Raw genomic sequence first — 23,277 nt, forward strand, 5'->3', positions numbered from 1 at the left:
ACTATTCAAAGACCTGAGATTATCTTTGTTTTTCAAATTTCTTAATTCTTTGGCTTAAAGTTTTGGGTTCTGAAGATCACTCTTTACACGTACCAAATCAATTATTTGCTTCATAATTCCTGCTTTGGGCTGACTACAAACGAGTAAATTAGGGCTAGAGAGAAATTAATCATCAATTTCCCTCCATGCAATTATCTTGTTTCCCGGAGTGGTAGGTGAAGGCCACGGGGCTTGCATCTCATCCTTATGCAGCAAACTCTGATGCCTTCACAGACCAGGCAGGGCAGCAGTCTAGTACAGCGTTTATGCTCCCAAAGGTGTTCAAATCCAAATTTTCCTACAACCGTATGCTAGTCTTCTCATCTTGCAGTCAGAGACACACAGAGGCCTAGTGACTGCCTCCAAGTCAACCAGTTGGTGAATTAGTGCAGGGTTTGTCTAAGACAATGAAAGCCACGCAGTGTTAGTACTGTAATTATGATTACAGTAATTATGATAACAACAAGAATTAATGTTAATTGAACGCTTACAGTATGCCAGACACAATACCAACACCTCCACAGACGTTATTTTATTTAAATCTCACAAAAATCTCTTAAGTATAAAGGGAAGACATACTTTATGTAGGCTCTGAGCTTAGTGCTTTACGATCGGATCACAAGAACCCTATACAGGAACTATGAGAATTATTTCCATTATAATAATGAAGAAGCTGAGGATCAGAAGTTAAATAATTTTCTCAAGCCCACAAGTTGACAAGAATAAATGTTTAAACACAGGTCTGTCCATGTAGAAGAACAAACTAATTTCTACTAATTCCCAAGTAAGGGGAAATTAATAAAGTAGCAAACTTTTTTTTGGTCTACTCTACCTTAGGCACATGAAACCTTTTGAGAAGACTGGGGGTGAGGGAGGGAGACCTGCATACTCACTGTATTTACTGTAAGCTGTTCACTGAGGGAGTTAGATTTCATACGAAGAGCCGGCTCCCTGAAAGAAACACATATGCTAAGATAAAAAAAAAAAATCCCAAATCTATAATCATAAGTCCCAATTATACTGGATAAACAAACTGTTTTTGAAAACATTTGCCAATTCACTTTTTGTGAAAGAGAATTCTAACCATTGTTCAGTTTGCATAATCTCTGAAAGTTGGTGAAAATGAACAATTTTCCATTCAACTTTTTATTATTTACATTTTTTCCCTTGAGTGTGTGCCTTACGTTTATGGCTATTACCCAATTTTCTTCCACAGTTCAGCAGGTATTCATTAATACCATGAGTATTAATCCTTTGTCAGAAAAGTCTTGACGCAAATATCTTCCCCATTTCCTCATCCCATTTTTTCCCAATTATTTAAAATTATTTTAGTTTGCATCTATCCCTATTCCTGAACCCCTCTAAGGATCACTTCCATGGACAATAAAAAAGCATGATACAGCCTGAGGATCTTACCCTGATTTGAAAGGCACTGATGCAGGTGGTGATACAACAGGGTCAGCAGAGAGGCTGTCCACACCTGGAATGGGAGAAGGGGCGGCAGAATCGCGGGAGCTAACACTGTGCCCGTCAGAGCCAGAGTCTCTGGCAAACTTGACCTAGGGAGAGATCAACCACAGGTGGCACAGGCTACAAAAAAAGGGATCCTGGCCTCTCTGCCTTCCTTTCTTTTACTTATTCTCCACTACACAGCTCATTTCCTGTTCCCTTGTACCAAATCAGAAAATGTGGATACGCAAATCATCATCATCATCATCATCATCATCATCATCATCATCATCATCTGTAATCCAACCACTACATAGTAACACGGCTAGAGTTTGGGGTGCAGTATTTCACACTTATGTGTATGTGTTTGTATATTTTTTACGAAAAAGGGACCATACTGTTTTGTAACCCGCTTTGCTCACTCAGTAATATATTTCCATGTTACTAAACTACTAATCTACAACATCATTTTTAACTACTGAAGAATATGTCTAAATTCAAGGGTCATACCCATACCTGCTATTATCTACAGGAAAAAGTCTCTAAAAGATTTTGGAAACAGAAGTCTTAAATACCTGTGTTGCTACAAAATTTTCACCAATTCCTAGTTGTTAGACATCCAGTTCATTTCTAATTTCTGTATCACATCATAAACAATACTTCTATAACTTTTATCTGTATCTTTGCACATAATCTTCCTCAAAGTATAAATTCCCAGAAGTTAAATAGTTGGAGAAAAGGTATATTCATTTTTAAGACTTGGTACATGTCACTACATTCACACCACAAAGGGTGAGTGAGCACCTCTATACTCCACAAGTAGTATGTAATGCTCTCTCGACGCTCATCACATTAGGTATTATCATTCTGTATCAGCCTGGTCAAGTTAATAAGCATATCAATTTATAATTCATTGGTTATTAGTAAAATAGAGTATTTTTTTTCTTACAGTTACAAAATGCCAGTCTTAATGGATTCAAATTGGTTTGCTATCTTTTTTTAAAAAATGTTTATTTATTTTTGAGAAAGAGTGAGAGAAACACAGAGTGCGAGCAGGGGAGGGGCAGAGAGAGAGGGAGAAACAGAATCCAAAGCAGGCTCCAGGCTCTGAGCTGTCAGCACAGAGCCTGATGCGGGACTCGAAATCACGAACTGTGAGATCATGGCCTGAGCCAAAGTTGGACGTTTGGACGCTTAACCAACTGAGCCAACCAGGCACCCTGGTTTGTTATCCAAGACCAATCATGACTTCCTCAAACTCAATGGAAAACTCAGACAGAATATAAAAGCTATAGAAAAGGCAGCTCAAAGCACATCAGTACAAAAAGGCTGGAGTGACTCAGCAGAGATAAGGGTGTTCAGTTAGGACAGAATCAAAGAGAAGAAAAGCCTATCATTGGTTGCAGCAGGGAGAACAGCCACAGTGAAGGTAACAGTAATATTTATTTTCTGTACTGTATCTTAGAGTCACAAACACTAGCACACCTAACACACACAGTGTAAAAGCAAACAAGGTCTTTTTTTTTTTTTTTTTTGGAGGGGAGCATTAAATTATTTAACCACAATGTTACAAATTTTAATGTAGAAAATTCTACATATTCACAATAAAAATTTTAAATGGAACAAAAGGGGAGAATGTACAAAAGAAAAATCTCTGAACTCCATTTCCATTTCCCAGATAAATTCACTTTTAATCATTTTTTTAACACTTTTGGAAATTTTCTATGAAGATACGGGCATATACACTATCTATCTGTCTAGATACGGACATACCTATGTACATGTGTATGACTGTATATACATTTATATATTTATGTCTGTTTATAAGAATTTTTCTATATTTATATATATATGTACACACATGCACACACGAGAACATACTCTCCATACCATTTTACAACTTGCTTTTTTCACTTAACAACAGATTCTGCACATTCTATGAAAAATGCATAAAAGTCTACTCCATGAAAAACCATAACTTAATCACTTGCTTAAGATGGATATTTAAGTTGTTTCTATCATAACAGTTTTTACTATCATAAACAACATGGCAGAGAGGGAGCTAAGTATTTCTCTCTGTACAGGTATCTTTGCATACCTACGTAAACATAGAGATAAATTAAATTTGTAGCCATGGAAATAGTAAGGCAAAAAGCATGTACATTGGACATGGACCACTATTTTTTTAGACAAAATAAAAAAGTTAGTGCAGAGAACTGATTTGTTCAGTTGCAACCTCCTCTAGACTCAACGAGCACCAGAAGGACATAAACCTTGATCTTTAGATTTCAAAGCTGTAGCTCTTTCCAACTATACCATTTCTTCAAAAAAATAAAAAATAAAATAAAAAGTCTTTGAACTTGTTTCTCAAACATAATTATTTATTCTTCTTACTTAGTGGCAAAAAGGACTCCTCCAACACAAAACAGCACAATTTCACTCACCCGCCTAATCTCCACCTCGTACACCAGGATTGAGTCCGGCGAATGAGTCCATCCAATTACCCCCTCAGAGCCGGCAGCACAGGCTGGAGGGATGACAAGCAAGCGCTTCCCCCCTTTCTTCATGCCCAGCATCCCATCCTCCCAGGCCTGCAGGGGTCAGACAAGAGGAAAAGCTCATCAGACAAAAGCCTCTTCATGAGACAAAATGAAGTGCTGGGTATTAGGAACCTCTCATCCAAACTTTCAGATGTGAACGTCTAGGGAGAGTTCAAGTTCAACTATTCCCCTCGCCCCCAGCTTGGTTATAAGAATATCTAGAATACTGCTTCTATTCACTTGTGAAAGCCAGCATATTTGGGGCTGGATGAAATATGCTTATCTTAGATAATGAGAGAAAATGGAGGATAGGAGAAGGATATTAAAAGAGAAATAAAAGCTATCATTCATTAAACACATTTTCCAAGTACTCTGGTAAGTGCTTTACTAGGACTATGTCGTTTAATTCCTAAAATAACCTCATAAGGTTAGGAGTATTATCCCCATTTTACAGATAAGAAAACCAGCCTTAGGGAGGTTAAGTAACCAACCCAAGATCAAACTGTTAGTAAACTGCTAAGCCAAGATATAACACTAGATCTGGACAGATTTAAAGGTCATGCCATAACTCCTATGATCTACAGGAAATAGTCTCCAAAAGACTGGGAAAAGGAGTCATAAACAAAGCTATGAAGAAAACTGAAAACCTTTTTGTCATGTGAGTGGCAGTAAGTACTTTTGCCAATAAGTACTTCGTAGTGCATCAACATTCCTGACACAATGATAGCCCACATCATTTATAAAATACTCTATATTTTATAAAACACCTGCACAGTTGGTAAAGATAAACTTCACAGTGTGACCCTGAGTCCTCAGACTCTAATCCCACTGTTCCACGTGCTGTGTCACAGCTGCTCACCACAATAATTGGGAAATGCTGATTCAAAGCATCTCAGACAGATAAGAATCACCAATTATGATACAATTCTAGAAGAAACAGTTTCATCTCTTTCCCTATGAGGTTACAAGAAGGATTTAATAATTTCCTCACAGTAACACAATGAAAAAGAAATGGTAGAGGTCTTTTTTTTTTTTTAAGAGAAAGAGGGTGAGTGGGGGAGGGGCAGAGAGAGGGAGACAGAGGATCTGAAGCAGGTTCTGCACTGACAGCAGTGAGCCTGATGTGGGGCTTGAACTCATGATATGAGAGATCATGACCTGAGCCGAAGTTTGGATGCTCAAACTACTGAGCCACCCAGGTGCCCCCTAGAAATGGCAGAGATTAAAGAAATGTCCCCATCTTTGCCTGGGTGGCTCAGTCAGTTAAGCATCTGACTTTGGTTCAGGTCATGATCTCAACAGTCTTGTGAGTTTGAGACCCACGACAGGTTCTGTGCAGACAGCGCAGAGCGTGGGGCCTGGTTCAGATTCTGTGTCTCCCTCCCTCTGCCCCTCCCCAGCTTGCACTTTGTCTCTATCTCAAAAATAAACATAAAAAAAATTTCTTTAAAAAAAAAAAAAAGAAAGAAACGTCACCATCTTCAATATATTCACATAGGTAAAAGTTTCCCAAGTAGTTTTCTGGATAATCTAACACTGTTTTCTCCTACTTTTTAACCACACCTTTCCGGACTCAATACACCCAGGTTAGAAATTTCACAAATTTAATCTAAATTAAGCCCACATTGCAAATGATAAAGCCATATAAAGAACACAGTTAACCCTGTACCTTAATGACTTTTCCTGATCCTAATTTCAGGCGAAGTGGCTTATCTTTGTTAGCAGTAGAATCCAAAACCTGTAATTTGATCAAAATAAATAAGGTTAGCCAATTTCAAAAATAATAATAATGTGACAGTCAATACAGCTTAGCATAGTATTCCTGGAATAAGGAATGTCAAATATACTGGGGGGGAGGGGCGTTCTTAAAAGATCCAAAAAGAAGGGAGCACATCATGGCTAAACTGGGACTTGAATGTCCATTTTTTTACTTAGTCTAAAGCTCTATCATATCACACTGCTTTTATAGCTTCTCAGCCTTTTGACTAAGATCAAATGTATCATACCACACTGCTTTTGAGAGCTTAAGGATACTAAAACACAAAGGTCCATTCTATGTACAGTATCTATTATACAAAAAACAAAAATAAAAACAAAGAAACAACTGTAAGGAAAGTCTAAAAAGAAGTTATAAGACCTAATCGCATCAGAATAAATTCAAGTTTGAAACCAGTATAGGAGGACAAAGACATACACACAAAAAATTACCAAAAATGATATTTAGGCGGAAATTGGTTTCCATTCTAAAGAGAAGAGACCAGTTGGCATCGAGCAGACTGAACATATTAGAAGTTCATGACTATACCCCAAAACCAGTCGAAGCAGGGTTCCTAGAAGATTTTTATTTGCCAACAGGAGCAATTCACAGTATTAATGCTTTACATATGAAGAGCCCTCATGCTAGTTCAGTTACAAAAGCACCTGCAGGCTGCATTTCCTTACCTGGCCCAGCACATGATTCTGAAAGAGCCAGCTGGTATAGGCCACTTCCAAAGAATCTCCAACTTCTACAGCAGGGCCCTCCACTACAACGAGGTCCTGGGAGAGCACTGCATCTAGGGAGGGGGTGCAATTGCACTTGGCAATGCACACCTGCGAGACGAAATCAAAGCAGCATCAAATTAGTTTAAGCTCAGAGAAATAGTCACTCCATTATTGCTAATGCTCTTTTCTAAACAGTGCTGTCCACTAACAAAACTGATTACATGTTTAGGAATAAACCATTCTTAAGTCAGTAATCCTGCCAGGAATCAAAGTGCTTAAGACTAAGGCTTTGGAGTCCAAATGTCTGGGTATGGATCTGGGTACTGCCACTTATTAACCTGTGGCCTCAGCCAAATAACTTAACTTTTATGAACCTTATTTCATACACGTTATTTTGTAAAATGGAGATAAAAACTGCAGTTAAGTTATACAACTTCGTTAATACAAACACAGTATTTGTATTTGTAGTTAATATAAATATGGTACTTGGCACAGTGCCTGGCAAATAATTGCAAGTACACAAAAAGCATTATAATTAGCTAGTATTACTATAATGATTTTACTATTTCAGTGTGTGGGAACCTATGAAAGAGAGGAGAGCTTCTAAAACAATTGCAAAAGGCATTTGTAAAGACAAACTAGAAAAAAGGCCATTTACAAAACCATGCTGCATTCCTAGAATCTCCACTACCTACAGATTTTGTCATATTATCTCAGCACTAGTCTTTGACAGGAGCCAGACACATCTTCATGAATAATTATGGTCAGTTTTTTAGCATGATATACTAGGTCATTAGAGCTAGTATTTGCTACTTAAAAAATTAGAAATTTGCTACTTATTTTCTTAAAAGAAAGGTTTCATGGGGTGCCTGGGTGGCTCAACCAATTAAGCATCCAACTTTTGATCTTGACTCAGGTCATAATCTCACAGTTGGTGAGTTCGAGCCCTGTATCAGACTCTGCGCTGTTAGTGCAGAGCCTGCTATGGATTCTCTTTCTCTCTTCCTCTCCCCTGTTCACTCAGTCTCTCTCTCTCTCTCAAAATAAATAAATAAACTTAAAAATAAATAAATAAGGGGCGCCTGGGTGAGTGACTCAGTCTGTTAAGCGTCTGACTTTAAGCTCAGGTCATGATTCATGGTTCGTGGGTTCGAGCCCCGCGTCAGGCTCTGTGCTGACAGCTTAGAGCCTAGAGCCTGCTTTGGATTCTGTGTCTCCCTCCCTCTCTGCCCTTTCCCCACTCGTGCTCTGTCTCTCAGTCTCTCAAAAAGAAATTAAAATGTTAAAAAAATTTTTAAATTTTTTAATGTTTTTTTAAAATTTATTTCTGAGAGAGAAAGAGAAGGCATGAGCAGGGGAGGGTCAGAGAGAGAGGGAGACACAGAATCTGAAACAGGCTCCAGGCTCTGAGCTAGCCGTCAGCACAGAGCCTGACGCGGGGCTCAAACCCACGAACCATGAGGTCATGACCTGAGCTGAAGTTGGATACTTAACTGACTGAGCCACCCAGGTGGCCCTAAAAAAATTTTTTAAATAAATAAATAAATAAATAATTTTTTTTAAAGAAAAAAGAAACCTAACATGTTAATAGTGGTTACTTTGGGCAGTAAGATTTCAAGTGGTTTTTTCAAAAATGGTTTTACAAATTTTCTACAAGAATCATATAACATTGTAAAGGTTCTTTTAAAACACTATTTTTAAAAGATGGTTTTATTTATTCTTTAAAATAATTTATAAAGTGAAAAATGTTTTAAGGAAGTTTGCAGTAAGCCTTTTTTCTCTTAAAGTCACATTTTTAAGCAATTCCAATAAATATTCCTATTATCTCCCTGAAATACATCAAGCCCCAATGACAAATTTAGTGGGTTTTTTATGCTTGTCACTAACAAACCACAGCAGGTTATAAGTTTTCCACATAGTTTCTTAAAAACAAGAGAAATCCAAACTAGCATTTGGCTTTTCACCGGAAGAATAAGATGGTATTACCTGTTTATTGAACTCCACAGCAGCCTTTTCCGACTCAAACATGATGGACCAGTTTTGCCTCTGGTCATCATAAAAGGTGCTGTAGTTATTGGGCCGAACCTGGGGAAAGGAGAAATGTTCAGATAACCTAAGCACAGGCAGCGCAGCGCATCATGTGACTGCCTAACCTCATTGAGAAGGGCCTTGACTCAGGTGGACCCAAAGAGAGATAGGGAACTTTTTTCTTCCCTTATGCCCTCCACCAACCACCCCTTGGTCCATTTCTCTGAAGGAGGGCAAGAGACTTTTTCGAGAGGCTTTGTTCCGATATCCACACAGATGTCCGGGGGATGAAGTAGTTGATCTAATTCTTACCAAGTACACACAGACCAGTCTCTCCCATACAACCTTCCAAAGGAGATAATGATTCCCACACGGGAAATCTTACCATGAGCTCAAAGTTCAGATGAATCCTGGCAACAGTAATTGGCTGTTGTTGACTAATATAAAGAAGAATCCTATACTGTACTCAAGTAAAGATGGGCAGAAAAAAAAAGAGAACAGTAGTTAAAAGGCAATACAAAATCAGGAGTAAGATGTCAGGGACTGTGCTTCAAACAGGCATAAGACTCAAAATTCAGTTGATTCAGATAGAGTGAGGGGGCAGATCACCTCAATCCAATCCAACTATAGACTGAACTGATTAGGGAAGGTTCACAGATTTATCAAGAGCTGGTCTACTTCTGGGTTGTCTCTATTTTCAAGCATTATCTTCCCTGGCTTTTGATTTGAGAACCTAGAAGTTCTTGGACTCCTCAGTCCTGAAAGTTGTGCCCATCAGAGATTCTGAGCTGGGGTCCCTTCCTCCTGAAGTTCAAAATCTAGCAAATGTACTGAGAAGAAAGTTGCTGCTTGCTGCTAATTACAGGTACTCCCACTAGGGCAGACTTTCTCTCCTATGCACCACAGGATGACAGAAGTTTCTCTCTGCCTTTCTGGCACAGCCCATAGACTTCTGTACCACCCCAGAATTCTGCAAATGTTCCATGGGGAGAAGCCAATCTTGTGTTTGGAGCTCCTCTGGCGTCTGCCAGTATCTCTTTCCCCCAAGGGGTCTCTCTGGGCCATACCTGATGCTTAGTCCACCTCTAGGCACCACAGCAGCTAAAGAACCAAGGGAAGGAAATACTCGGCTTATCAGCCTTTCCCTCTCTGAAATTTTAGTTCCTCCAGTCCACATCATTTCTACAGCTCTCTAGCAAATTTTAAAATATAATTTTTGCAACGTATCTTCTTTTTTACAACAGTTGCAGTAGGAACTACTGCATCTTACCAGGGCTGAAGGCTGGGGAAGTCCCAATACCAGATGTTTAAAATCCAAATGGCAACTCCTAATGAATTAATACATCTGATAGTCATCATGGATGGCTACTATATAACAAAATCAGGGATAATTCGACACTATGTCCCTCTGGATGAAGAGAATGAAAGAGTTATGGGACAGGGTAACTGACCGAAATGTATGAACCTTAACAGATCCCGATTAAAACAAACTGTGAGATAATCAGGTAAATCTGAATACTAGCTGGTAGTTAATGAGATCAAAAAATTATTGTGGGGTTTTTTAGGTGTAATTGAATAATGGTTATGTTAGGAAAAAGATCCTTGGGATATATATACTGAAGTATTTACTGGTAAAACTGTATGCTGGAGATGAAGCCAAAATAAGACAAAGAAGAAGGAAGACAGGCTGGAGTTAAGATGGAACAAGGTGGGGGCGCCTGGGTGGCTCAGTCAGTTGAGGGACTCTTGGTTTTGGCTCAGGTCATGATCTCATGGCTGTTGACTCTGTCTGCACTGAGCGTGGAGCCTTCTTGAGATTCTCTCTCCCCTTCTGCCCCTTGCTGACATTTGCATGTGTGCACTCTCTCTCTCTCAAGATAAATAACATTAAAAAGAAAAACATAAAAAAAAAAAGATGAAACAAGATTAATAACTGTTAGAGCCTAGTAATGGGTTTCTGGGGGTTCATTATTCTAGTCCCACGATTTTTATGTGTGCTTCCAAATTTCCACAGTTACGTTTTTTCATTTGTTTTTAATAGAAATGAGTGTTGTCTATTACATTAGTTACCTGAACAGGTCCTCTTATCTGGGTCTCTGAGTGTCTCAGGAACATCACCCTTAGTTCACTGAACCTTTGAAATTCTGCAATTTCTTAGGCTTCTCTCACCAATGTTTAAAATGTTCTGGAGCAGAATTTGAAGCTAGAGACAACCCACACAAGGAAATCAAGTCTCGGGGCTGCTAACCATATCTTCTTTTTGACCCAAATCAATAGTATTGTGTGATCGACTGACCAACTCATTGTCAAACTTTCAATGGATAAACACTGGTCATTAATTCAGGCGTAAAGACAGAAAGACAGAATGCTCTAAGTAGAACACTACATGTTGTTCATTACCTAACAAAGGAATGTCTTTGGTAAATGGTTTACTCTAAAACTCTCCAAAGTATTAAGCTAGTTCCATAACACAAAGGTCAAACTTAAAAGACTGAGTGGTTGCTTTGTTTTAATGCACAATAGTAAGCAAGATGTGACTGTAACTGTTACTATGTACCTTGTATTAAAAATTCACATTCAATATAAACAATCATTCTAATCCTCTGACACATGAGATACTGGGCAGGTGCAGGTACAGACCAGCTCATCAGTATGATCCGGGACACCTGAAAACACGCAAGCGTTCTCACCTCTCTGGCTGTGTGGTTCCCCAGGACTGCAGCACCAAACTTGCCCTGCTTTACATACTGACCATTTGTGCTACAGAAGTAAGAAAAATAACAGGTATTAATATTTCCTTAAACTAAGCTTTCTCTTCTGCCCTGTAGAAGTGGGGAATCTAGTCAATCAGCCTCAAGAAAAGGACAGAGGTGAGCAGCTTATAATTTAAAGCTCTTCTACAACTTCTTTACTCTCTAAATATCTATCCATAACATCTCAGTGAAGTGGCTTTCTTTCAGTACTTAAGAAGGCAGTTGTGGAGGGGACAAGCACTTCCTAGAGAGAGTATACAAGATAATGGCTCTTCCAGGCTTTATGTACAGAATTTTCGAAGTGAAATGTTCAAAAGCATTACTGCTACTCTGCCTGTGGAAGGCCTGTGCAGCCTAACTGTAGTTCATTTCAAAATGAACAGAGGCTTGTTGAGAAAAGATGGGCACCAAACCCCAACATCAGAGAGCACCCCTTCTCAGCCACTTACTATCGATATGCATGGACTGCCGTGGCAACCAATACGGTGGAAGCGCTTGCTGTACTGGGCGCTGGTTTTGGCGTTGCCTGATTTCCTGAAGATGAAGAAAAAAACCCAAAGAGGTCATTAATGTCTTTCTTGAAAATGATTTTAACCACTAATGCAGCTTCAAAATTCTTATGTACATCTTACAGTTAAGTGGTACAATGCTTTTATGACCATTATCCTTATCTGATCTGCCAAACAGTCCCATGACCTCATCTGGGGATGAGGACACTGAAGCACTAAGCTCCCAAGCACCTTACACAATGATAGCTGCAAGCCTAGGACTAGAATCCAGGCTTCTGCCTCCACTCCAAACACAGCAAGGTCATGTTCCATCTACTTTCTTTTCTCCAATATTTTGCCAGCTATAATAAATATAAGTCAAGTTATTTCTCCTTCCCTTATTTCGGGGTAGAAAATTTATAATGATATTCAGATCATATCCATTACTTACCTTTTGCAGTAGTATAGGATAACACTAATGTTTTAAAACAGCACATTTAGGGGCGCCTGGGTGGCTCAGTCAGTTAAGCATCCGACTTAGGCTCAGGTCATGATCTCATAGTTTGTGAGTTCAAGCCCTGTGTCGGAATTTGTGCTGACAGCTCAGAGCCTGAAGCCTGTTTCTCAAAACTAAATAAACATTAAAAAATTAAAAGTCTTTTTAGAGCAAATTGCAGATTTACACTCCCCACATGAATGTGTTGATGGAAGAGTAGGGAGAACAATGGTAAAGACACAGAAACCAAGAACTTACTTTCAACAGCATCCTTGCTTGATTTCTGTTTCTTTTTGTATTGTTAAAAAGAAGACGACAGGCTTAAAATGGAGTCACTTAAGCTAAAACCCCACTCAGTCACTAAACTGAGACTAACTCAGTTTTGGCTCTCCCTGAAATGGAATCTTAAACCAGTTAATCAGGAATTCCCAGCTCAGCACAAATTAGGCAATTTGTGTGCTAGACCCCTGCTATCCCCTGCAGGAAAGTAATCCTGCAATAACGATCTTGCATTCTGCCTCCTGAAACTTCCTCTGGAACTTCCTCGTTCCTGCTCCCTTCTCTCTATAAAAGTCCTTCGACTCCTCAGAGATCCTGTCTCTCTGCTAGATTGGGAGCTGCCCAATTCATGAATCACTGAATAAAGCCAGGAAGATCTTTAAAATTTATTCAGTAGAGGGGCGCCTGGGTGGCTTAGTCGGTTAAGCGTCCGACTTTCGCTTAGGTCATGATCTCGCGGTTCGTGGGTTCGGGCCCCATGTTGGGCTCTGTGCTGACTGCCAGCTCAGAGCCTGGAGCCTGTTTCAGAGTCTGTATCTCCCTCACTCTCTGACCCTCCCCTGCTCATGCTGTCTCTCTCTCTCTCTCCTAGAAATAAGTAAAACATTAAAAAAAAATTTAAAATTTATTCAGTCAAATTTTGCTTTTTAACAATATTGACACATCTTTTTTTCTGATTATAGAGTATATGTAAATGAATATGAATATGCAAAACGTAGCAAATACAGAAACGGATAAAGAGACTAAAAGTGACCTGTAGTCTCCCCAGTTAAAAATAAAAGTTAATAGGGCGACTGGGTTGCTCAGTCGGCTAAGTGCCTGACTTTGGCTCAGGCTCAGGTCATGATCTCACGGTTCGTGGGTTTGAGCCCCGCATTGGGTTCTGTACTGACAGCTAGCTCAGAGCCTGGAGCCTGTTTCAGATTCTGTGTCTCCCTCTCTCTCTGACCCTCCCCTGCTCATGCTGTCTGTCTGTCTGTCTGTCTCTCTCTCAGAAATAAATAAAAACATTAAAAAATTATTTTAAAAAGTTAATAATTTGGTGTATTTATTCCTAGTTCCTTTTTGAAAGACACAGAAACATCACAGTCTTCTTATATTTTTTAAACAAAAGTAATAATACAATTTGACAACTTGCTTTTCTTACTTAGAATTTCTTTGAAAGCATTCTCCAAAACACAGATAAAATAGTCCTAAAAATGCTTTTTGGTGATTACATAAAATACTGTGTTATGACTCTGTCAGAATCTAATCAATGTCCTATTATTTGGGCTTTCTTTGGACTGTTTCCAATTTTCCTCTGTTATAAATAATGCTATGCTGATCATCCTGAAGACATGCATTTTTGTACGTACCCCTCACTATTTTCTTAGAATAAATCCTTAAAACTGTAATTATAGAGTGAAGGAGTGTAAAACATTTAAAGGTTTGTTACGTCCTGCCCAAATGCCTGTCAGAAATACCTCATCAGTTTACACTCCCACTGGCAGTGTGGGTATGCCAGCTCTGCACCCCTGCTAACAAGAGGGGACTGTCTTTTTAAATCTTTACCAACAAAGCTGGGCAGCAGGAAAAAGGAAAATACCGTGTCACTGTTTTCATTTGCATTTATTGATTACAACGAAGCACAGACTGAATATTTTCTCTAGATTTGTAATGGCCATTTGTTTTGTTTTGATGAATTGCCACTTACATTGTTTGTTCACTGTCCTAATCTGTTATTCATGTTTTCCTTTTTAGTTTGTAAAAACCGACAAACAGTTGTTAATTCAACCACTACTGGCCAGTTGTATGTAACATTACAATAATACTTTTCTCCTGATAAACTGGAAGAAAAAACGTAACTAAGGCCAGAGGCAAGTTATTAGGACAAGTGTGAAACGCTGAGAAAAATTACTATCTCCCCAAGGGCAGCCTAGCATCCTCCTTCAGGTTAGCTTAGTCCTGGGCCACTCTGGTCTGGCTGCCTAATGCCCTGGAAAGGAAAGGGTCTTCATGCAGTTGATAGAAGATAAGTCAGGTGCTCACCATCGTGGGATCTTACTGGCTTAGCACTTCCTCCTCTCTGAAATCAGTATTGCAAGTTCTTGAATCCCCAGTGACAAGGGCCTCTTTTAATACGTACTTTCAAATCTTAATATTTTTTTGAGTAAAGTTTTCTTGAACTATAGTTTTTAGTGTCTGTTCTTTCTTCCCTTTTTTTTTTTCCTGTATACACACACGCACACTCTACGTATTGGATCTTCTTAGGCATCTTTAATATTTATCACATATCAAATATTTTGGAATTTTTATCTCTCAAATTTTTTATTCTGTAAACATGTCCTTCTGTTAACCTTCTATTTCTCTTCAGCCGTGATCTGCTCTTCATATTCATTCTTGTGTTCCTGCTCGCTTAGCTTTCATTTCTGAAATAATTCCTCTTACGTCTCTAATTCCTGCCTGAGTCTTATCACTTACTTGGGAGATTTTCTAATTCTCATTTACATTCTCATTTCATGTCTGGGAAAGAGAGAGACAGTGTGAGCAGGGGAGGGTCAGAGAGAGAGGGAGACACAGAATCTGAAGCAGGCTCCAGGCTCTGAGCTGGCTGTCTGCTCAGAGCCCGACGCGGGGCTCAAACCCACAAATCATGAGATCATGACCTGAGCTGAAGTTGGACGCTTAACTGACTGAGCCACCCAGGAGCCCCTATTTTCTTAATGTTAAGTAGGTAGTATAGTTTTTGAGCTTTCTCACAGAATCTCTAGAGCTCTCACTGTAGGGATACTATTCTGTTTCTTGCTCTCTTTGTTCTTATAATAACTTTACATGGAGTTGGATTCTGCTAAGTTCCTACTGCTCATTTTAATGGGAAATCTGCTTTTCTGACCTTTTAGAAGGAGACAGGGTTCAAGTGGCTTTCTTAACTTCATAGAGCTCCCTCTTCTGTTGCTTTTACAGAGTTAAAAAATATGGTGGCTTCCTCCTGAGACTTCCTAATTCTATTTCTATCCCTACTTTTATTTTTCTTTATTATTATCATTATTTAATTTTACAGAGAGAGAGTGAAACAGGGGGAGAGGAGGAGGGGTGGGGAGGGGGAGAGGGAGAAACAGAAAGACAGACAGAATGTCTCAAGCAGGCTCCATGCTCAGTGTGGAGCCTGACTCAGGGTTCAATCCCACGTCCCTGGGACATGACCTGAGTTGAAATCAAGAGTAGGAGGCTTAACCAACTGAGCCATCCAGGTACTCCATCCCTACTTTTTTTGTTGTTATTTATTTTTGAGCAAGAGAGACAGAGACAGAGCGTGAGTGGGGAAGGGGCAGGGAGAGGAGACGCAGAATCTGAAGCAGGCTCCAGGCTCTGAGCTGTCAGCACAGAGCCCGATGCACGGCTCCAACCCACGAACTGTGAGATCATGACCTGAGCCAAAGTCGGATGTATAACTAATTGAGCCACCCAGGCACCCTACCCCATCCCTACTTTATTTGGATTTTCTCTCCTTCACTTCTAATATATCCCTATCCTCCTCAATTTTCATTCCACTCCCAGCAGGTTCTTTTCAGTGTGGGGACCTGTCCTGGAAGGCCAGGGGTGAGTTTCAAAAGTTCACAGGAGCAAGGTGCCTGGCTGGCTCAGTTGGATGAGACTGTGACTTTTGATCTCACGGTCATGAGTTCAAGCCCCACGCTGGGCATGGAGCCTACTTTTAAAAAGAAAAAGAAAAAAAAAACAACCCACCCAGTTCATACGAGCAAGACTACTCTCCAGTTCTTCTAGTCCCCATTATCAACCCCTTGTACTTAGCTCCAGTGAGAGTGGGCTAAACACTTTCCAGTTTCAGCTCGACCGGCCATATTTTCCATGAATATCTGGTGGCTATTTGGGGTTCTCCATTTTCTGATGGAGCTATCTCATCGCTACCCTGGATGCTCCCATGCAAATACTGATACGACACAGCCTTATTCTGTTAGTGGCTTGTCCAGATCTGCTTGTATGTTGGGATACTCATGAAGATACCTTTCAACTGGTGTTGTCGTACATATTATCCACAGGTTTGTCTTTTAGATCTGCTGTTTTTATACTGAGATCTGAAGAGATTCAAGAACGGTACTGCAGCCACTTTCCCCACAAAGATTTCTTACACAAACTTCCCTTGAACAGAGACAGTCTTGCTATTTTATTTTTGTAAATGCCTGCATAAGACTGTATAGGTAGTTTTTAAGTTGAAATGCCTCTATAATTTCCCTTTAAAAGTATAATTAGCTCATAGATGTTGTTTTCTGATTAAAACAAAATCAAGTTACCTCATCCGGTGGGGATTGGGGTTGTTTATTTTAATCCATATCAATTATCTCAACCACTTTAAATTCTGTCAGAATCACACTGCTGATGAAGAGACATGCCAGAGGAAATGAACAGCTTAACCTAGTAGAAGCCTGGCCAGGTGATGGCTTGGAGAACAGGACTGCAATCTCTAACAATGCTGCCAAAAGTGACAGGTAAGATTTAGAGCAGGGGTCAGCATACATTTTCTGTACGGGGCCAAACGGGAAATAGTTGAGGCTTATGGTCCGTATGATATCCGTTGCAACTCTTCAATCCTCAATATCCCAACAACATCCGCAGTGCCAGCATTGTGCCAAGGATGTAAAAGGCACTCAATACTTTCATATTCATTCAGTGCACAACGTAATGTCCCTTACCATCTGTTCTGCTCAGGGTTATTTCTATCGGTCCCTCATTTCTCTTCAGGTTCTTACACAAAGACGGCAAAGTATAGAGGGAAGAGCTTTGGAGTGAATCAGGTCAGGGTTCAAGCACCAACAATGTCACTTACTGCTATATGACCTTGATGGAGTCCCTAAACCTCTCTGAGCCTCTAAACTGGGGTAGTCTTACCAATCTCAGAGCACTGTTGAGAGAATTAAATGAAGCAATCCATGTAAAGCACCTGACACCAGTCGCATAGCAGGCAATTTAGAAATATTAGTTTCCCCTTTTCTCCTTTCATTCAACAAATGTTTATTCATTGTGTCTCTGTCACAATGAAAGGTACAGGGGATACAGCACTGAGCATCACTGTCCAGTTGGGAAAAATTCACTGTTAGCATACATCTAAGCTATCCAGGTAAAAGAAGTGAAAAGCAGCTCTTCCTTTTTGCCAAAACATTGGACAGTGCCTACTTGGAATGCCTCAGGAAGTTTTAGAGAGTGCTGGTCACATGAGGCAGAAGAGTTTGCCTGCGACCCTTCTCTGCCAACTTCCGAGAAAGGAGGCACTATCTAGCTGCTGGAATTCGAGATCTCAGAGCTTAGAGAGAGAATGCACCCATGGCAGTGAGCTTGGCCAGACTGATTGAAGCACCAACTAACCTGTTAGGGGCCAATCGTAACTTCTTAACTTACCCGTTGCTGAGGTTCCCTGGCCTTTCTTAGGCTGCTTTGGGGCTGTGTACTGGAAGAATTCATTTCCGTGGCCAGCAGACACCTGATCCAGTCCAAAAAGAGACGCCAATCTGGCACTGTTAGTAGAAAATGAAAATGACATTTCATTTGACATATCTCCAACCTGGAATCATTATGAAAGCTGCTCACCTCCAACCCTGAACAAATAACCTCTGTGACAGTATATCCCACCATTCAATACCAGAAGTGACCACTAAGTGTCTTCGAAATCAAGATTGTATTTCTAATCTGAACAGCATCAGCTGACCTTGCCTGTCTTCAGGACTTTGGTCAAGGCATTTCTTCTTTGTGGACCTCACTTGCTATGTATGTAAATTGAGGTGATTGGTCTAGATGCTCTCTGTAGTCTCTTCAAACTGTAAATTCTTGCCTTTAACAAGTCATAGTTTCCTACCTTGTACTAGTTTATAACACTGAAATAAAATTGTACACCAAACTCACTCCATCAAACATGGTCCCACCATTTCACCTAACAGGCAGAGCCATTCTTTTACCATCCCTTGCAATGAATCTTATGCCCCAACCATTCCAACGAAATTGCTCTTGTTAAGGTCACCAACAACCTCTTTGTTACTAAACACAGTTTATCAGTCCTTATCTTATTTGGTCTTCGTGCTGCCTTTATACACTGTCAACTAATTTGTTCTTCTTCAAACAAATTCTTCCCTTGACTTCCATGGGGATATTTGCAGGGGTGGGAGGAGGAACTGGCCCAAGTAAGACATCAATAAATGTTAATGGGATCCCTCTCATCTTCCCATGTCTGTGGCTCCTTGTTTAACTCCTTGGGCTCTTCTTCCTTTGCTCAACCTTTTTTTTTTTTTCCAGAGAGAGAGAAAGAGAGAGAGGGAGGGAGAGAGAGAGCGTTCGCACATGCATGTAAGCAAGAAGAGGAGCAGAGAGAGAGAGAGAAAAAAATTTAAGCAGGCAACCCCCCCGCCCAAGGGGGAACGGGGTTCGATCCCACGACCCTGGAATCATGACCTGAGTCAAAATCAAGAGTCAGGATGCTCAACTGACTAAGCCACCTAGGCACCCCTGAACCAAAATTCTACACTCCCAGAAAGAAGGCAAGGGTCAGAATAAACCATTTGTTTGTATAAACACTTTATGCACATAAGCCACCTCATCATTTATGGGAAGCTTTGTATCCATGTGTGGAACTGTTTACCAATTAAATTCCCAGATGCCAGCCAAGAGCCAACCTTGTAAACAGGACTTTCTAAGGATGATGTTGCCTCATCCCCTATGTTAACTCTTTTCTGCAAACATACATAACCCAAACTGAAATCTGGGCATCATCCCTGTCTTTCCCCATCACCCCCTCGTGTTCATGACCAATCCCTGAGTCCATTTGATTTTCCTTGCTCAATACTTCTTGAACCCTTGCACTTCCCATCCTCATTGTCACTTGCTTGGTTCAGGTGACCATCATATACAACTAGCCTGAATTATCCCCACAGCCTCCTGACTCACCTCCCTGCCCTGGTCTCACCTGCTTCTTATCCATTCTCCCCACTGCATTCACAGGTTTCTTTCTAAACACCAAACTTGACCAAGTCTCTTTCCTACCTAAAACCCTCAATAACACCTCAATATTACCCAGATAAAAATCCAAACTCCACAAGATAACTTTATAAAGCCCTTCAAGACCTCACCTCTCCATACTTCCCCAGCTTCCTATCTGACCATTTCTCATCTCCAACTGTATGCTATACAGAACTTTTAGTTTCTCCAATAAAGCAAGCTCTTTCTAATCCCTAGCTCTGGATATGCTATTCCCTCTGCTTAAAACATTCTTCCTGTTCCTTCTCTCCCCTGGAAGCTGCCCCTAATCTCAAAGTCTAGGTTAGATGACCTTCTTAGGAGCTCCCATAGGAGTCTACTTTGTTCATTCAAGAAATATGTATCAGATGCTGTGCTAAATGCTGAGTGTATATTGGTGAGCAAAACTGGGTTCTAGTTTCAAGGAGCTTATATACTGTAACAAAGAAATTGGCATTACATAATGAATAATCGTAAACTATAATATGAGCTATATATCAGACAGCTGTTGTATGGAGTTATCCTCCACATAGATTAATAGAAGTTACTCGATCTGTAATTATATAAAATGATAATTGACAATTTATTGTAATCACCACTTGACTGAATATTTTGCCTAGGGTCTGGTATGTAACAGGCTCCATAAATGAACTCAAAGTCTAATCTAGCTCTGAGATCCTTTTCTCCAAAGGCATCCATCTTTGGTTTAGGTAATGTAAATATTGAGGCGTGCCTGGCTGGCTCAGTTGGTAGAACATATGACTCTTCATCTTGGGGTTGTGAGTTCCAGCCCCACATTGTTGAGTGTAGAAATTACTAAAAAACAAAACAGAACACACACACACAGACACACACACACAGACACACACACACACACAAAACAAACAAACAAAAGAAAAACCTTAAAAAATATACTGAAGCTACACAACTTTTTTGGGCCTTTTCCCTCAATAATTTTAATGTATAATACGTACTAATGGTTTACAAAGTAAATTTAATATAATTTGCAACTATTACACTGTTCTTTCAAAGTAGTGTACTGAAAGTTTCCTGTAAATGGGGCCAGCAATGCCTATTTTAAAGGACTAAGAGGTTTAAATGAGATTTCAAGTGTAGAGAGTAGTACTGGCCTAAATAAGGCATCAACAAATGCTAATAAAATTAAAAGGAAACCAAGATTTCTCCTTGTACAGAGATGATCTGGGAAGCTTCCCTAACAGAGTAAGATTCTGGGAGAGTTGGGCAATGCCTTTAACACAGTGAAAGATCTACAAAACATAGTAGCTAGCTAACATATAAAAGCTTATGCACAAGTAAGTGATATGAAAAGAATGTCCTGGTTAGCTTCTGTATGGGTATGGGTATTGGATTTGCTGTTTTAATTTTGCAAGTATGTTTTTTTCAAGGGAAAGACAAAAGTGTCATGTAAACTATGTTTCCCTAGATGCTCTAAAGGCCAGCCTTGATGACTGCAAAATCAATCCATAAGCCAGGTCAACCCAATTATCTTTCAAATCCATTCCATTTTCTATCAATATTCTTAGATAAACTCTATGTAGACTTAGGGGCATAAGTTTCTTGTAAATTATTATTTTTTCCATGTATAAAGTAATCTCAAATGTACACATTTTTCTCTGGTAGCAAGAATGGGCTTGCTAACTCTGGACTTGAGTCTCTATGTTTATAACTATGGGAAAAGTCATCACGGCATTAATTACATTTTAAAAATAAATGTTAGCTGGGGCACCTGGGTGGCTTAGTTGGTTAAGCATCCAACTTCAGCTCAGGGCATGATCTCACAGTTCGTGGGTTCAAGCCCCGCGTTGGGCTCTATGCTGACAGCTAGCTCAGAGCCTGGAGCCTGTCTTCGGATTCTGTGTCTCCCATCTCTCTGACCCTCCCCTCCTCACGCTGTCTCTATCTCTCTCGCAAAAATAAATAAAGCATTGAAATCAAACTTTAAAAAAATGTTGCCAATGCATTTAGTTGCCAAAGTCTATCTAGTCTTAGCTTTATACTCCTTTTCTCATCAAAAACAGTAACACAAAGCAGTTATACTGTATTAATACGTTTTAATAAACAGGGATTTTTTTGTTGTTAAAGTATTTCTTTTATGAACTAGGGCATCAAACACCTACTTTTACAGTAATAATAATGGGCACATGGCAGTCTAGTGGAAATCTGATTCCTTGATTTCAAATCCAGGCTCTTTCACTTTTTAGCTATGTGATCCTGGGCAACTCACCTCTCTGACCCTTAATTTCCCATGTGTAAAATGGGTATAAATAATAAAAACCACCTAATTGACCAGTGGAGAGAAGTAAATATGATAATGTGTATTTATACTTAGATTGGTACCTGGCATAGAGTAGGTACACAATTATGTTTTAAATACATGTGCATATATCCTATAACCTAAAAATGTTGCTTGAGGGGTGCCTGGGTAGCTGTTGGTTAAACATCTGACTCTTCATTTTGGCTCAGGTTATGATCTCAGGGTTTGTGGGTTCAAGTCCCATGTCGGGCTCCACGCTGTCAGCATGGAACCTGCTTGGGGTTCTCTCTCCCTCTCTCTGCCCTTCCCCTTTCTCTCTCAAGAATAAATAAGCTTTATAAATGTATATATTTAAAATGTCATTTGAACTCAGATACACTCTTTAAGGGAGGAAGCATGCTCAATCAACACACAAACTAATCTGCAACTATAAAATGGTATTAGCATAAATACAAAAATATAGAACTGGGAAAGGTCTCAAAGATCACCTAGGGCAAGCCCATTATTTAATAGACTGGGGTATATATAGAGAACCAAAGATGAGAAGTAACTTGTTAAGATTACACTCCTCCCTGGGCGCAGAATCAACATTAGAATCTAGACTTTCCCATGTCTTTTACAGAACCTAAAATACTTTCTGATGACCAGTTCCATATTTATCTTTTTTTAAAATACATTTTTTAAATGCTTATTTATATTTGAGAGAGAGTGTGAGCAGGGGAGGGGCAGAGAGAGAGGGAGACACAGAATCTGAAGCAGGCTCCCGCTTCTGCCATCAGCAAAGTCCCATGAGGAGCTCAAACTCAGGAGCCCAGGAACCCGCAAGGTCATGGCCTGAGGTGAAGCTGGATGCTTAACAAATGGAGCCACCCTGGTGCACCTAGATTTATCTTTTTTTCTACCTTATCATTACTATGCTGATCAGATTTGCCTACATATAACATTTATATAGTCTGAAATGCAAATATTTACATACCTGGCCTCTTAAAAATGCTTTGTGATTATTATCACTGGATTGGTTTTATTCTACTACTAAACTGGAAGTTTCTTAGGGGCAAGAACTGTGTCTTATTCCTATCTGTCTTGACTGAAGTGAGGTACCATACACTTAGCAGACATTCATGTATTTCTTCATTTCAAAGTCATGGTGGTAGGAAAAGGGACACACACACACACACACAGCAAGCTGCCTGATTACTACTTTTAGGTTAACCAAGGGTTTGAAAAGGCCTGTAAACCTGGAACACAGATTATCAATCGTCATGACAGCCATCCAAGCTACTAATGCTCCCACTTCTACCAGGCTTGAATATACTAAAGGGAATCAAGTAAGTCAAAATACATGAAAATTAGTAAGCAAGTATAGTTACAGCAAATTACAGTTATAAAAGGAAATGGAAAGCAGCTGCAATACTCACTGTCATATGTTCTACTTCCTCAGGAAAAA

At 39.7% G+C, this 23,277-nt stretch overlaps 1 protein-coding gene across 3 annotated transcripts in view; it reads right to left on the reverse strand.

Moving 5' to 3' along the window:
• FKBP15 (FKBP prolyl isomerase family member 15) overlaps nucleotides 1-23,277 on the reverse strand; it is a 54,323-nt gene that overhangs the window by 27,359 nt on the left and 3,687 nt on the right. For all 3 annotated transcript variants that reach the window (XM_039239892.1, XM_039239885.1, XM_039239877.1), the window contains exons 2-11: nucleotides 17,951-18,066; nucleotides 11,743-11,827; nucleotides 11,231-11,300; nucleotides 8,926-9,000; nucleotides 8,499-8,597; nucleotides 6,471-6,620; nucleotides 5,698-5,766; nucleotides 3,933-4,079; nucleotides 1,456-1,598; nucleotides 933-990 (exon numbers count right to left, since the gene is read on the reverse strand). In XM_039239892.1, coding sequence (XP_039095823.1) covers nucleotides 933-990; nucleotides 1,456-1,598; nucleotides 3,933-4,079; nucleotides 5,698-5,766; nucleotides 6,471-6,620; nucleotides 8,499-8,597; nucleotides 8,926-9,000; nucleotides 11,231-11,300; nucleotides 11,743-11,827; nucleotides 17,951-18,066 — 1,012 coding nt within the window. The remainder of the gene's footprint in view (nucleotides 1-932; nucleotides 991-1,455; nucleotides 1,599-3,932; nucleotides 4,080-5,697; nucleotides 5,767-6,470; nucleotides 6,621-8,498; nucleotides 8,598-8,925; nucleotides 9,001-11,230; nucleotides 11,301-11,742; nucleotides 11,828-17,950; nucleotides 18,067-23,277) is intronic.

This window comes from Hyaena hyaena, unplaced genomic scaffold, assembly GCF_003009895.1.
Source record: "Hyaena hyaena isolate Hyena2069 unplaced genomic scaffold, ASM300989v1 scaffold_6, whole genome shotgun sequence".
NCBI lineage: Eukaryota > Metazoa > Chordata > Mammalia > Carnivora > Hyaenidae > Hyaena > Hyaena hyaena.